Source organism: Benincasa hispida, chromosome 1 (genome assembly GCF_009727055.1).
Source record: "Benincasa hispida cultivar B227 chromosome 1, ASM972705v1, whole genome shotgun sequence".
NCBI lineage: Eukaryota > Viridiplantae > Streptophyta > Magnoliopsida > Cucurbitales > Cucurbitaceae > Benincasa > Benincasa hispida.
In genome coordinates, this window is record NC_052349.1 from 72,994,826 (window position 1) to 73,009,135 (window position 14,310).

General features: G+C 35.8%; 1 protein-coding gene across 5 annotated transcripts; it reads right to left on the reverse strand.

Annotated features, from left to right (window-relative positions):
- Positions 1–7,639: 7,639 nt before the first annotated feature.
- Positions 7,640–13,669, reverse strand: LOC120089232 (NAD(P)H-quinone oxidoreductase subunit S, chloroplastic). Of its 5 annotated transcripts, none has more exons than XM_039046667.1 (2): positions 12,842–13,669; positions 7,640–7,858 (listed from the first exon to the last, which is right to left on the reverse strand). In XM_039046667.1, the coding sequence occupies exon 1, from the start codon at positions 13,574–13,576 to the stop codon at positions 12,851–12,853; it is 726 nt and encodes a 241-aa protein (XP_038902595.1). In that variant the 5' UTR covers positions 13,577–13,669; the 3' UTR covers positions 7,640–7,858; positions 12,842–12,850. The 5 variants fall into 5 exon arrangements, with proteins under 5 accessions (XP_038902595.1, XP_038902579.1, XP_038902605.1 ...); XM_039046651.1 differs by having other exon boundaries at positions 12,836–13,668; XM_039046677.1 differs by lacking the exon at positions 7,640–7,858 and adding an exon at positions 10,254–10,576.
- Positions 13,670–14,310: the final 641 nt, after the last annotated feature.

A 14,310-nucleotide genomic window follows, 5' to 3' on the forward strand; every position in this document is an offset into this window, starting at 1 on the left:
GTTACTAAAACATGTGGAAAACATTAATTTTGTCACTCATAGCCTTGGGCATTCCTCATGAGGTTGATAAGCCCTTTCTATTGGCGTTAACTGTGGAAATGAATAACATGTTTACCTAGTGCCTTTAATCTTCTTGTAAGAATAACTCACCTAAATGAACTTAACATTCAGACTAAAACATCAATTTCCCTTTCAACGGATACATTCTTATGCATCCAAAACTTAAGAAAATCTTGAGTAACTAAGCCTTAGCTATGCGGCCAACAAGACAACTCATGCGCCAATCGCATGCCTTATACGCCCAATCAGTCGCACATCAACGCATAGCCAGTACCCCTTTGCACCCACTACTTCAGTGCACGTTCACACAACTCAATGCATACCCTCGCATACAGTCCAGTGCATGCCTTGTGCTCAACTAGCTCCTCATGCGTGCCTGTAACCTTCCTAGGTTGAGCAGCTTGCTTGCTCAACCGTTGCAGCTACCTGCTCATTCAACCAAAATCTAGTTCAACTTTAAGCTCGATTAACTTATTTTCTTGACTTATTTTGGAATATTTCTTTCTACAATGTTTAGAAATGTCTTAACTTGCTTACCTTAAAATTTGAGCTCTTAATTTCTCTTTGTTTGTTCGAAAACATCAAATATTCATTATAGGCTCAGATTCATTTGAGAGCTTGACCTTCTTTCAATCTTCTTCATATTTCACCTTGAATTCCTTGGAGATTCCTTCCAGCAACCCTAGAACTTTAACTACACTCTTTAAGCTTTCGAATGGCTCTAGAATCACTTCATTAACACGAGTAAAATGCTTAAACCGAGCCTTTGAACTGAAGCTTCTCTTTTATACTCTTCCCTTTTATACTAAACACTGCATGTCCTTAATGCATTCTTAAGTTGCCAACTCACCCACTAAGTGGGATCAGTACCTTTAGTCATGGAGCTGGCCATCTTAATCGATGATTAAGCTGAATGCCTTCCCTTAAGACCAACGCAAGGCTTATTCTCTTCACACCTACCATCGCATGACTCAACATCACTTTACTAATGCATGCAGTACCTTATCGCATAGCCCACCAGCCAACGCACGCCTTGGCACTTCCTACACCCATCATCTTGCCCAATGTCATCGTATGGACTTGTTTGCCCACACCACGCATCTGGCCATTGCATGCATGCCCCCATCGCCTAAGGCCTCTATGCTCTTGCACACGCATCCTTGTCCATCTAACCTCCCATGGGCTTGACCAACACATGTCCTTACTCAATGTATGGCATCTCATACGACCGTCACTTAGCCACATAGCATGGTCTCACGCCCATCATGCGCCTAAATAACCTCAATGAAACATGGTTTTCGCACACCTAGGCAGCACATTAACGCTTCTAACGCAAAGTTACTATACTTAGCCAAATTTTTCCTTACAAAGTGCCTCTTTGTCTTACTACCCGAGTGCCTTAATGCTCAACACTTAGAATGCTTTTTCTTCTTTTTTTACTCTTCAAGCTTTTCCCTACAAACATATTATTAACTTATACTTAATCTTGATCAACATGTTAATTAACTGACTTAAGTAGCAAAAATAGGGTTTAGGGTTTACAACCTATGATGCTCGCATACTCAGATTGATTAATACTGTCACCAGTGTTCCTGAACAACTTAACACTAGGGTTATAAGGAGTACATGTTGGTTTACACTGAAAGTAATTATAGTTCTTTAGAATCTTTTCTACATAATGAAATTGATCCAAATAAATTCTCTTTTCAGACCTAGTCATTTTTATGCCTAAAGATTATACTCACTTCTCCTATGTCTTTTATGTCTAAATTTGCACTCAATAGGGATTTCACATCATTTATGACATGCAAGTTCGACCCAAAGATTAACAAATCATCTACATACAGACACATGATAATGTATAGATTATTTTCAAACTTATAATAAATGCATTTGTCACTTTCATTAACCTTGAAATATTTAGATAGGATTAGGTTATCAAAAATTTTGTGTCATTACTTAGGAGCTTGTTTCAGACCATATAAAGATTTATCTAGCTTATAAACCTTATTTTCTTAACCATGGAGTATAAAGCCCTCAGGTTGTTCCATTTAAATCTCTTCTTCAAGTTCACCATTTAGGAAAGCGGTTTTTACATCTATCTGATGTACTACGAGGTTATAAAGGGCAAAGGGAGAGAACAAAACACGGATTGAGGTAATTCTAGTGACAGGGAAGAAGGTGTCAAAGAAGTCTATGTCTTTTCTTTATCTAAAGCTCTTTGCCACTAACCTGGCTTTAAACTTGTCAACTTTTCCATCAGGTCTAAGTTTCTTTCTTAAGATCCATTTGCACCGTATTGCGTTGCAACCTGGAGGTAGGTCTACTAAGTGCCAAGTCCTATTTGACTCAAAAGACTCTATCTCATCATTTATGGCATCTACAGAGGACATAGCAACTTTTAGGTCTTTAGGATCTTCTTCTACATTATAGGTCTGAAAGTCATCCCCAAAATTCTTGGCGGTTCTAGTTCTTTTGCTTCTTCTAGATTTTGGGTCAACTTCATCTGTAGAGGTAGGGTTTCTAACTAGGGTTAGACCACTGGATCCCTAGCCCCCATTATTTCTCGATTTAAAGGAAATCTATCCTAAAAAATGTCGGCATCGTTGGACTTAATGATCACTTGGTTTACTAGGTCATATAACCTATAGGCTTTATTGTTTATGACATAACCTATAAAGATACACTCATAGGCTCTACTAGCTAGCTTTCTTCTTTTAGGGTCTAGAATCCTTACGAAGGCTAGACATCCCCATGATCTAAAGTATGACAAGTTTGGTTTCTTATACTTAAGGATTTTGTAAGGTGAAGATGTGTTTTTAGAATTTGGTATTCTATTTAGAATATAACACACAGTAAGGATGGTTTCACCTCACCAATAAGACGCGACTCGTGGACTAAATAAAATAGCAACTACTAGCTCAACTAAAGTTCTACTTTTTCTTTCGACTTTTCCGTCCGTTTCAGGAGAGTAGTGTGTAGTCTTTTCATGTATTATTCCATGTAAGTTAAAGAACTCATTGAAGTTGTCTGTGTTGTACTCAATTCCTCTATCACTAAGAAGTCTTTTAAGCTTTCTATTGAACTGATTCTCTACTTCAGTTACAAATAAATTGAAAGCATCAAACGCATCACTTTTGTTTTTCAACAAATATACAAAAGTAAAATCAGAGCAATCATCAAGAAAATTAATAAAATATCTTTTACCATTCCTAGTCAGGATGTCATCAAATTCACATAAGTCAGAATGAATTAAATCTAGAGGCTCAGATACCCTAAGTACTGATTTATGTGGAGTCTTCGTTATTTTAGCCTGACTACAATACTCGCATTTATCAAAGTAATTCATAGATAACTTAGGTATCATTTCCAGCATAATTATGTTACAAATTAATTTATTATTAACATGACAAAGTCTAGCATGCCAAATATTCAAAGAAATAGCATATACACAAAATATTTCATTTTATTTATGTCAAAATTCAATCTAAACATTCCCTTAGTTGCGTAACCCTTCCTTACGGATACATTATTCTTAGTAAGGGTATATAAATTTGCCTTATGGTTTGAGTAAATCTGGCCTTGTTGAGGAGATAGCCCAAGACCAAGTTCTTTCTTATCTCCGGAATGTGCAGGACATCTTTCAACGTGAGGCTCTTCCCCGAGGTAAAGTTCAACTTCACCTTGTCGGTTCCAGCAACCTCCATTGAGTGGTGATCCCCCAAAAGAATATTCTTATACTTAGTTTTAGTATAAGTTTTAAAGATATTAAGGTCGTGACAGACATGACGCGTAGTGCCAGTGTCTATTCACCACCCCTCAGAACTACCGATCAAATATACTTCTATGATCATGGAAACTAACGGTTCCTCTATCAGGTTCGCCTAACCAGCAGGACAATGCTTATTCCTACAGTTCCTAGTCATGTGTCCAAGTTTATTACAGTTAAAGCAAATGAACTGTACTATTTCTCCCAAGGGGGTTTCTTCTTCTTCTGTTGGTTCTGGTTGCTAGAACCATGGTTCTGACCTTTCCTCTTTGTCCCCTTGGACTTTTAGTCAGGCTTTATTACAACAGAGGTGGATCTCCCAGGTACGATATTCATCTTCTCCCTCTGGTCTTGCTTCCAGGCTTCCTCCTCAATCCTTGGGTGGGTGATAAGACTCTCCAAGGAAAACTCCTTGGTCTTATGCCTCAAGGTGTTCTTAAAATTCTTCCATAAGGGGGGTAGTTTGTCAATAATAACAACAACTTAGAATAGTTCGTCTAGGAGCATAAATTAAGTTATTATTTCATGGGCTATCTTTAATAGTTCATGGGACTGGGCCTCCAAAGATTTGTCATCTGCATCTAGAACTTGAGGTAACGACTGAAAGCATATTTTTTCGACCCGACCTCCTCAATATCGTACTTTTTTTGCCGATCATCCCAAACTTCTTTTGTGGTCTTCATTGTGTTGTAATAATCATATAGATCATCAGACAAACCATTTAAAATGATTTTTTTACATAAAAAGTCCTTTTCTTCCCAATCAGTAGCCTCTTTTATTTGTTGTTAGTCGAATCTTCGTTCGGAACGGTTGGCTTATCCATGGTACAAGCATTGACAACTTTCTTGACGGTAAGGAAAAATAACATCTTCTGCTTCCACCTTTTGAAGTTTACTCCTTCGAATCGTAATGGACGGTTGAGGTAGCAAGTCATAATGTCGTTATGACTTGTAAGGGCCATCGCAGCAGCGCAGATGAAATCCTTTTAAAATTGTTGGAACCAGCTACCCTTTGACAGTGAAACTTGACAGCAGTGAACGGTCACGAACAACAGTTATCATAAATATAGAACTTGAAAAATAGAAACTCACTATAGGTTGAGTCGTGCATCTCATTCTCTATAAGGCATTTCGCGGCTCTGTTGTAAACAATTCAACAATATTGCCACGTCGTCCCTAAGATAAACAATCCAGAATTATAAAATTGTCTCGATCGAAGATGCATAGTAACCAACTGAAAAACTCACACCCTTCAATATGATATGCTTGGAAAAAAATTGGAAACAGAGGAAGGAATGGAGAGGGATTGAATTGTGAGTGGAAGAATGAGTTGTGAGAAATGATGGAAGGCTGGCGTTTTTTCCAGGCCTCGAAGGCCAACTATAGTGTGAAACTGTCGGGGAGGAAGACACGTGACGGAAGACTAATGAGTGAAGACCAAAAACTGATATTATTATTATTTAAATAAAATAATAATAAAATTAAAAAACAATTTTTTATTAAAAATAATCACAAACATGCGCCGTAACGCGCCACGCCACGACCGACTGTAGCGACCCACACGTGTGGGATGTCCACCATACCCACATTCATCTATCTCCTCACTTCATCTAAACTATGAGTACCACCTTTGTTTTAAATCTCGTAGGGTTCTATAGTTTGTAAACATTGTATGAAAAAACTCATTATGTGATTAATAAAATGTACGATATTTTATTCATTTTGTCTATAAAATATGTGATATTTTAGTTGCATTAACTACAAACCAATAGACTAACATTCAAAGCTATCTTTGTAACTTAAACATGTATGTGGAGACATATGGGCGGATCATGTGTAAGTGATAACCTTTATGGTCTGTAGTAGATGGATAAGGCTAGGTATCTTATCTTATCCGTGTGACACTACGAGTATGACCTGCTTTATAGGTGTTACAATTGTTATAAAGTACTGCAAATGATCTGATCCTGATCATTAATGTATTAGACATGCGAGTGGAGATATTCTATACAAAAGAATTTGTATAAGACCAGACCACGAAATGTTTAGTCTCATTATGTAACACCGTTCATAATAAAGACTTACATTTCACCAGGATGACCATAGGTAACATGACCTGAATACTGAGTGAGTTGTGAACTCCTGCCTATAAGGGTGGTCTTTTGATTTGTATGGGTAAGAGTGGTCAGATCGCCGACTCAATAACACTTTTATTTTGAGGATTCATCTGATTGGGGAGCTGGGAACACAACTACACAAGAGGAATTTACTCCTTCACCGAAGCAGAGATAAATAAATAAATTGCTCCCTTAAGAGTTGATTCCAGGTCTTGAACAATGTTGCACCACACTCTCTCTAGGCCCGAGAGGGGTTTAGTCATAGTAGAACTATGATCTATTGTTTATTAGAGGGATCAGTAGTAATTAAGAATTTAGATGTAACTGCAGGGGGGAAAACGGTAATTTGGCCCAGCTGTACTTACGAGTAATTTGTGAAGGGTCATCGTACTGTTGATTGGTTATATCCAATGGACACAGAAATATATCTATAGTGTGAAGAGTGCAACTATCAGTTTTTAGTGGAGTGCCCTATAGTTAATGAATGGTGAATAATGTAATTAAAGAGCTTAATTAATTATTCATGTACCATTGGAGCTTCAAGCTACAGGTCCATGAGGTCCTCTTGGTAGCTCAAAAGAATTTAGTCGAAAATAAATTTTTGGATTAATCTGAATTGTTCAGATTAATAGAGGGATTTGATTATATATGACATAATTAAATTATTTCAATTATATATGATATAATTGTCATATTGTATTTGATGCATTATAGCTTAATGGAAGGAAATAAATATTTGAATAAGAATCAAATATATTTTCTATGAATGGGATTCATAATTGTTAAATTTAATATAAATGAGATTTATATTAAATGTCATATAATGGAGAAAAGAAACTATAGTTTATATTGTATGTAATACAATATTAAAACTATAGATTATATGTTATATTTGATATAACATATAATTTAATATGAATATAATATTTGAATAATAAGGAAGAGAATTACAACTTCCTTCCCCATCTTTTCTCTCCACCCACTTTAGTGGGGTGGTTATTCAATTTGGCAATAGGAGAATAAAAGAAAAAATAGTTTTTCTTCTTTTTCTACGATTGCTATTGAATGATTGAGAGAGAGTTACAAAAAAGTTCTGTGAGTTCTTGTGTGATACTTCTCAATCTTCTTCCTCTACCTTAAGCCTTTTCTCTTCCTAACCAAAATAGTCAGAGCCCACCACTCCTATGTTCTCACCCTGAGAATATCGAGGACTCGATTGTGGTTGTGTCCGGGTTTCTGTTCGAGGTTATTTTGAAGAAGGTCTTCAAGAGGTTTGTGACTGTTCGAGGGATTTGTGAAGAAAGGTTCTACAAAGGTGATATTTCTTGAACTTATTTCTTATAAAAGTATGTTGTAGCTTAATTTAAATGCATATCTATTTGTATGTTTATTGTAAATTTAGTATTCGATAATTAGTGGAATTTTGTCGATCCGCTTTCGCTCCAAGTTCTCCTCACCAGAGTTCCTTCATCCTTGGGGTCCATACCCAAAGTCCAAGATGGGAGTATATGAAGGAGAGTAAACTTCCCAACCTAAGCAATGTGAGATTCTCAAAAGATTTTTTTCCTTTTAAAACTCAAATTTTCATCAACAAACACATATTGCCCATCCTATCTCTCAATACCTGTTCTACATAGTCTTATGTCCCTGATAAGCAATTATGAACATTCACTTCCTCAGACATTCGCAAAACAGAACAACTAAAATGGATACACAACTTATATATACATAATAGAACATGCATACATATACAAACCAGTGGTCCCATCTCCATCTATCCATAGTCCCTAATATGTACATGGTGGAAACTATTAAACAAAACAACTTAACAACCTAAGTTTGTCTTTAGTTCGAACTTGCATTCTGAGTGGCAGACTAGCAGAACAACTATCTTCTGGGGAGTTGACCGCTACCTGAGGATAAGAAAACATTGGAAAAGGTGAGCTACTGACCCAATGAGTGACTTTCTTCTAAAGCATTCTTATTAAACATCAAGTAGAACATCAAGATCAGAAATAACATACATCTCTAAAATTCAGGGTCTAGAAATACTTGAAATCATAAGTATGTAAAACATGTAGAACATTTTAAAACCTTAAAAACTCAATCATCAATATTCTCCTTGAAAATCATTGTCATTCAGCCTTAGTTGAGAGAAAGCCTTTTTGCTCAATCCCTCAATGTCAAATCCTTAGCTGTAGAGTAATCTCAATACAATCAGCATCGATAGTACAGTACCTACGCGCACGTGGTAATATCCCAAGTACCGTCATACCTTAGGTATCAGGGGGCCCAGATACCTTCATACCTTCAGTATCGAGTTTTCTCAATAAATCATTATAACACCTCATTTAGAAAGGATCTCAACTTTAAAACATCAAGCATTCCAGTAAAAACGAGATATAAGCATATTCATCATGAGAGAATAACATAAATTAAGGAATGCTAGCTAACGCAAGCTAGAATTCATCAAACCGCAAATATATTTCGTAAATCTCATTATTTTAGAAAAAGGTTGGACTATGCGTCCACACATCAATCCTCAAACCTAAGCATGTGTCGAAGTAATACTTTAAGAAATCATGCCTCATATTGGAAAACTCATCGCAAGGCTAATAGCTTATGCGTGGAACTCTGTAAAACAACATCTTTAAAACTTAGAAACTTAATCATAAATTATGCGTTGAAACCTCCTAAGAGAAAACATTCATAAAATTTAGTCACTCATTGTCTTAGGCTACTTCTTCAAAGGATGATAGGCTTCCCGAATTTGTGTTTGCCCTGTAACATCAATAAATACCTAAGGTTAATGCCATCAGCTCCCTTTCAAGATTAATTAACATTTAGTTAAACATTGAACTTAGACATCTCTCACGATTCATCATCACATAGCTTATCTCAACGCATCACCTACACTTGAAAAAAAATTACCTCAACTGGTAGGTGCCATTGTGTTCACAGTGTGCACTTAGGCGCTAAGACATGCCACTCACATCTATGCATCGAACGCTTGTCTACGCTTCCCTTAGCATGCTTCGATCGATGGGATACTTTCCCTCGAAACCTTGCGTTCGCCTTAGCACATCCCACAGCCAGCGCTTGCGCTCATCCATGCATCTCCTTGTACGCCAACTACTTGTTTGTCCCTCAGATGCAGCTGCTTGCTCACTCAACCATCAAATTTTCAGATTCAACTTTCCAACTTTAATAACTTAAATTCCAAATATTATCTCATAAAATTTTCTTCTAAGAACTTGCTAAAAAAACATCTTGACTTCCTTACCTTAAGTCTTGGGTCTCTGATTCCTCTGAATAAGCTCAAAATTCTTCAATTTTCTTAATCTGCCTAAGAAACCCGAGAGCTTGTAAGCAATAGTTAGAAGAATCTTTTTCAACCTAAACTCATGGGAAATTTTTCTTGGTAGCCTCAAATCGTCTTCAACATTGATCAAACCTCGATTCGGCAGCAAATTTCCTCCCTTAGCATGAGTGAAAATGCCAAACCAATCTCTTCTACTTGACTTCCCTTTTATAATAGTGCAAGTATATCCAGATAGCTTATTAGGGTGACAACTGGGCCACTAAGTTGTGCTTAGATCCCTAAACACACCACCTGACCCATTAAACTCGGTAATTAAGCTGAGCACCTCTACCTCATTTCAACGCATAGGTTGACTATCAGCGCACAAGTTGGCACTCATCGCATAGGCCAGCTAACGCACAAGCTAGTATTCGTAGCATAGGCGTCATCTCTCTCGGCTATCGCCTCTCAAGCCCACTCCTAGGCCTTTGATCACCTGTCAACCTAACTTCTTCATGGTCCCCAACACAAGCCTCACACTTAGCCATTTTTCCTCTTTGTAACCTTGGACACAAGGTATGAACAAACCTTTTCACGCTCTATAATTTCTTCTAAGTGACACCATTACTCACTTCACCTGAATACCTACCTTTCTATACTTAGAATAATTTCCTTCAAAAACTCCATAAGCCTTTTCCCTACAAATATCATACATACACCTAAGTTAACCATACACCCCATGTTAACTTAAAATGCTTACATAGTAAAGTACGGTCTGGGGTTTACGTGCCATAAGTCAAAGTTCATCCTTCCATCACATTTCTCCACGTTAAACTTTATTGGACTCATAAAACTTGATACACATCTGCTTCGCTCTTAGAAAATCAGCAAATATTGAACAACTTACACTATTCACAAAACATCGTAGCTCGTTTCAAGAATTATTTTCTGATGTGGAAGCTTAGACAAACCTGCAACTACAAAGCATACTTAGACATTCAAGAAACTATGAATCTGACGCTCTGACACCACTTGTTGAGAAAAGCAGAAAAACACAAGAATTTTCACCATTAGAAAGAAAATCACTAGGTGAAAAATTATTACAATCACACAGAGCAATTCTCTCTCTCAATCCCAAGTACAATAGCACTTTCTTAAAGCTTTTATACTACTTGCATCCTTTTCCCACTCTCAAACTAGAGAATATATAAAAGAAATTTATCTAGAGTTAACACACTCAAGCTTAAAGCATTTCTAACTGGGATAACTTGAAACCAAGGGCATGGACTCCTTTTATAGGCTTGAAGCTCATCCCCATTCTTCAATTTATCTGTGGGACAAACTGCATTTTTGTTATTTTGCCAAAAATCTAACAATAGTTTCATGCTATTAAAAAGATGTTTGGGAATGATCTTAAAATGGTTAACAATCACTTTTATCATTTTTAAATCACCCTGAAATGTACTTTAAATATTCAAAATCAATTTTGGTGATATGAAAGTTACATTTAAAATTATACAATTAAATATTAAATTATTTTTAAGTATGTTAGATTAAATTTCTTTTTTTTGGAGAAATTCAATTTGTTGAATGAATTTCAAATTTGTATTGATTTCCGTATTGTGAATACATTCTCTAACAAATGATCCTTTGATGTTTTCTCTCACAAAGTAAATTTGCTTGGGGGATTTTTCGCTTGTTCTCAAAGCTATAGTTTTTTTGGGTTTGGAAGTTGTTTGATTTTTTAAGTGCTTTTGGGTCTTCAAAGACATAGTTGATTCTCAAGAGCTTAGATATTGTCCTGCTTTCTAAATTCCATCTAGAATTTCCTCTGTAGTCTTTGATGTATGCCCTGAATCGTTTATGGAGTTTTTAACTTCAAGAGCTTCAAAGAGTCCTCTGATTTTTTGTAAGTCTTCTGAGCTTTGATGTTCAGATCTTTAGTAGAGCAAAATTAATTTTTGAAACTTCGATCTTTAGAGTCTTGAAAGCTTTTGAGAGCCTTCTCTTCTCTTATTTCTTTCTAATCTTTGAAGCTTTAGGAGCTCCAGAGTTTCAATTCTTTGGATTTTTGAAGCTTGAGAACTTCAAAGTTTTAGTCTTTAGACTTTTAGAGCTTCAATCTTCAAAGAACTCGAGAGCTTCCGTTCTCTGAATCTCCCCCTCAGAATGAAGGATAAAGCCTCTATTTATATGTTTTCGTGGACTTTATGTTGGTTTAGGTCTAATTAGTTGTTGAGCTCAACAATTGGGCTTGGGCCAAAACTGAACCTTGTTCAAATCTTTTATTTGGCCCAACTTTCCACCATAGACTTAAATTAGGTTGGATTTTGGACTCAATGACATAAATTACTACTAGACACGATCCAATTTATAATTTCAAATCCAATTTGGCTACTTAGCCAAATTTATCGATCATCGCTCATGCTTAATCATCATTGAATTCGATAAATCTCATTATGATCAAATGACTAGATTGAAGACATGTTGCATCTTCTAATTTGCCTTTTGTTTGCCTCCACCCAATTTTTAACTTAGGGACAATAATTCTCAAGTGGCCTTAAATTCAAAAAAATTGGTCTTTGTTATGATGACATGATGAAATTTGATTGGCCACAATTTTTTATTCAACCTAGTGATTAAAGACATGTTTGGGATGATTTTCAATTTGATAAAAACTATTTTAACAATCCATCACTCCAAACATGCACTAAATAATAGAGAATAAAATTTTACCCCATAAATTTGCTAAGTTGATTCCATTTTGACCTTTAAATTTGTTAAATTAATCACTCTCAAACTTGCACTAACAATAGATAAGCATAGTTTTAACAATGAGTTAGGGTAATATGTCATCATTTGTTCGATCCCAAAATTGGCACCGACCAATGCTCACCCTAGATGATATTTCTTTCTATTAAGTTACAAATCTAGTCATTTTTTTAGGCATTACAAATTCAGTTATTGAACTTTTGAAAGTTATGTTTATTGTCTTTAGACTCTAAAAAATATATAATAGGTCCTCAAACTTTTAATTTCCTACTTAATAAATTCTTGAATTTTAGTTTTGCGTAAATTAAAATGGTTAAAAATTAATCAATTAAATTAGATACAAATTCAAAATTTTCTAATAAAACCACAAACATGCAATTTTGGGTGAAGTAAAACTGTGAATTCTACAAAAATTGGAACCTTAAGCCCGTTTAATAGTCATGTGTCTGTCTCTTATACACATCTAGATGTGTATAAGAGACAGATATATATGTTTTTTTTTTCCTTTCAAAAGACTTAATTTTGAGAACATTTTTAAAATGTAAACAACGAAAGATAGCCTATAGGCTTAATTTTCAAAATCATAAGAATCATCAAACCGGTCTAATTTCAGGACTAAATGACGCAAACGCCACAAAATTAGGATTAAAATTGTTATTAACCTTTAAAAAAAAATCTCTAATGATAACTCATTAAAGTAAACGTTACAAAATTAAAAAATAAAAAATGAAGGTGTTTGTTGGATTAGGAATATTCACAAAATTTTCCAATTAGAAATTTCAGGATAACAAACAGATGAAGAAGAGAAAGGAATCACCATCACCGATTGGAATCATTGAGAATCATTTTGAAGAAGAGGTTCAAGAACAGCCGATCTAGGGTTCTTCATCGGAGGTCCTTTTTCTCTTCGTTCCAGCTCCTCCAATCTAAACGTTATCAATCGATCCCAATTTCCTCCTTCGAAAAGAACCCCAGCCTTTCCATCCGTGATTCTCTGAACGATTCCACAATACATGTAGTACGGATTGTTTGGATTCTTCACAATCGCGATCATTCCCGGCAGCAACAGCGGGAGATCTGGTGGCTTCGGTTTCTGCGAACTCAGAATCGCACCGATTTCGCTGGAATTTGAAGCGGAAGGTTTCGGTCGAGGCGGAGGAGGAGGATTTTCCGATATGAATTTTCTTAATCCCTTCTCACCGCCAGGAAATCCTCCGGTTAAGCCCATCAATTCCTTCTCGAATCCATCTTCCGGAACCCTATCGACGGCTAATTTCTCGGAGGTTTCTGGAATTTCACCTCCATCTGCGACGGGATTATCCTCGACGTTTCTTTTGAGTTCCTCTTTGAGACCTCGCTCGCCATTGCAGAGGCCTCTTCCGCCGAGAAGCTGGGCCAAATCGAAGGCGGCGGAGGGCCGGAAAGCGTGATGGGTTGGTGATGCTCGATGGGGAAGGGGGAATGGGCGGTGGAGAAGGAAGCGGCGGCGGTTTTGGCCGAGGAAGGTGGATTTGAGAAGCGGAGTTTGGGGAGTTGGAAGGGAAATGGAGGAAGCCATGGATGTGGCTCTGCTGATTACAGGGATGGAGTGGTCAGTGGGTTTGGGTTTGTTTGGTATTATTCTATATATCTTTTCTTAACTAATAATGTTGGTGCTAAGTTCCTTTCCCTTTTAAATAGATGGCAAAATATGATTTTTTTTTATTTTTTTTTAATCTAAATACTCTTACTAAAACTTAAATTTAGTCGTTTTATTGGAATTTTGTTAAAAAATAGGAAAATTATTTTGATGGACAAAATTGTTCAAAATATTTATAAATTATATGGATCACTGGTGTTTAGTTATTTTATTGAAATTAGTTTTAAAAAATAGGAAAGTTATTTGAATAAATAAAATTGCTGAATATATTTATAAATAATACAAGAAAATAAATTATGTTAATATATTTGGTATAATAGAACAAAACGAAGTGGTTAACTCTTAACATTTTCTTAAAAGATAATGTTGTAATTCAACCAAAATAAGCCTTATTATGTGTAATTAGTGATAAATAACATATGATCTATCCCTTAAGTTTTGGGTTTTTAAATCCTCCTTGTTAAACTAAAAAAATTAGTTAAAACTCCATTGAGTGATAATTTCAAATTTTGACTGCACAAAGCAATGTAGGGTAAAAAATATACCTTTTTCATGGTTTGTTACTATCATTCAATTACCAAGTTTTGAAAAATTAGGGCGAGTTATGAAATGTCATTCACCGTCTTTGTAAAATTTAAGACTTTGTTTGATTT

What these genes read in the sequence shown, in the direction of transcription:
- LOC120089232 (XM_039046667.1), bottom strand. Translation starts at nt 13,576, where the DNA reads ATGGCTTCCTCCATTTCCCTTCCAACTCCCCAAACTCCGCTTCTCAAA.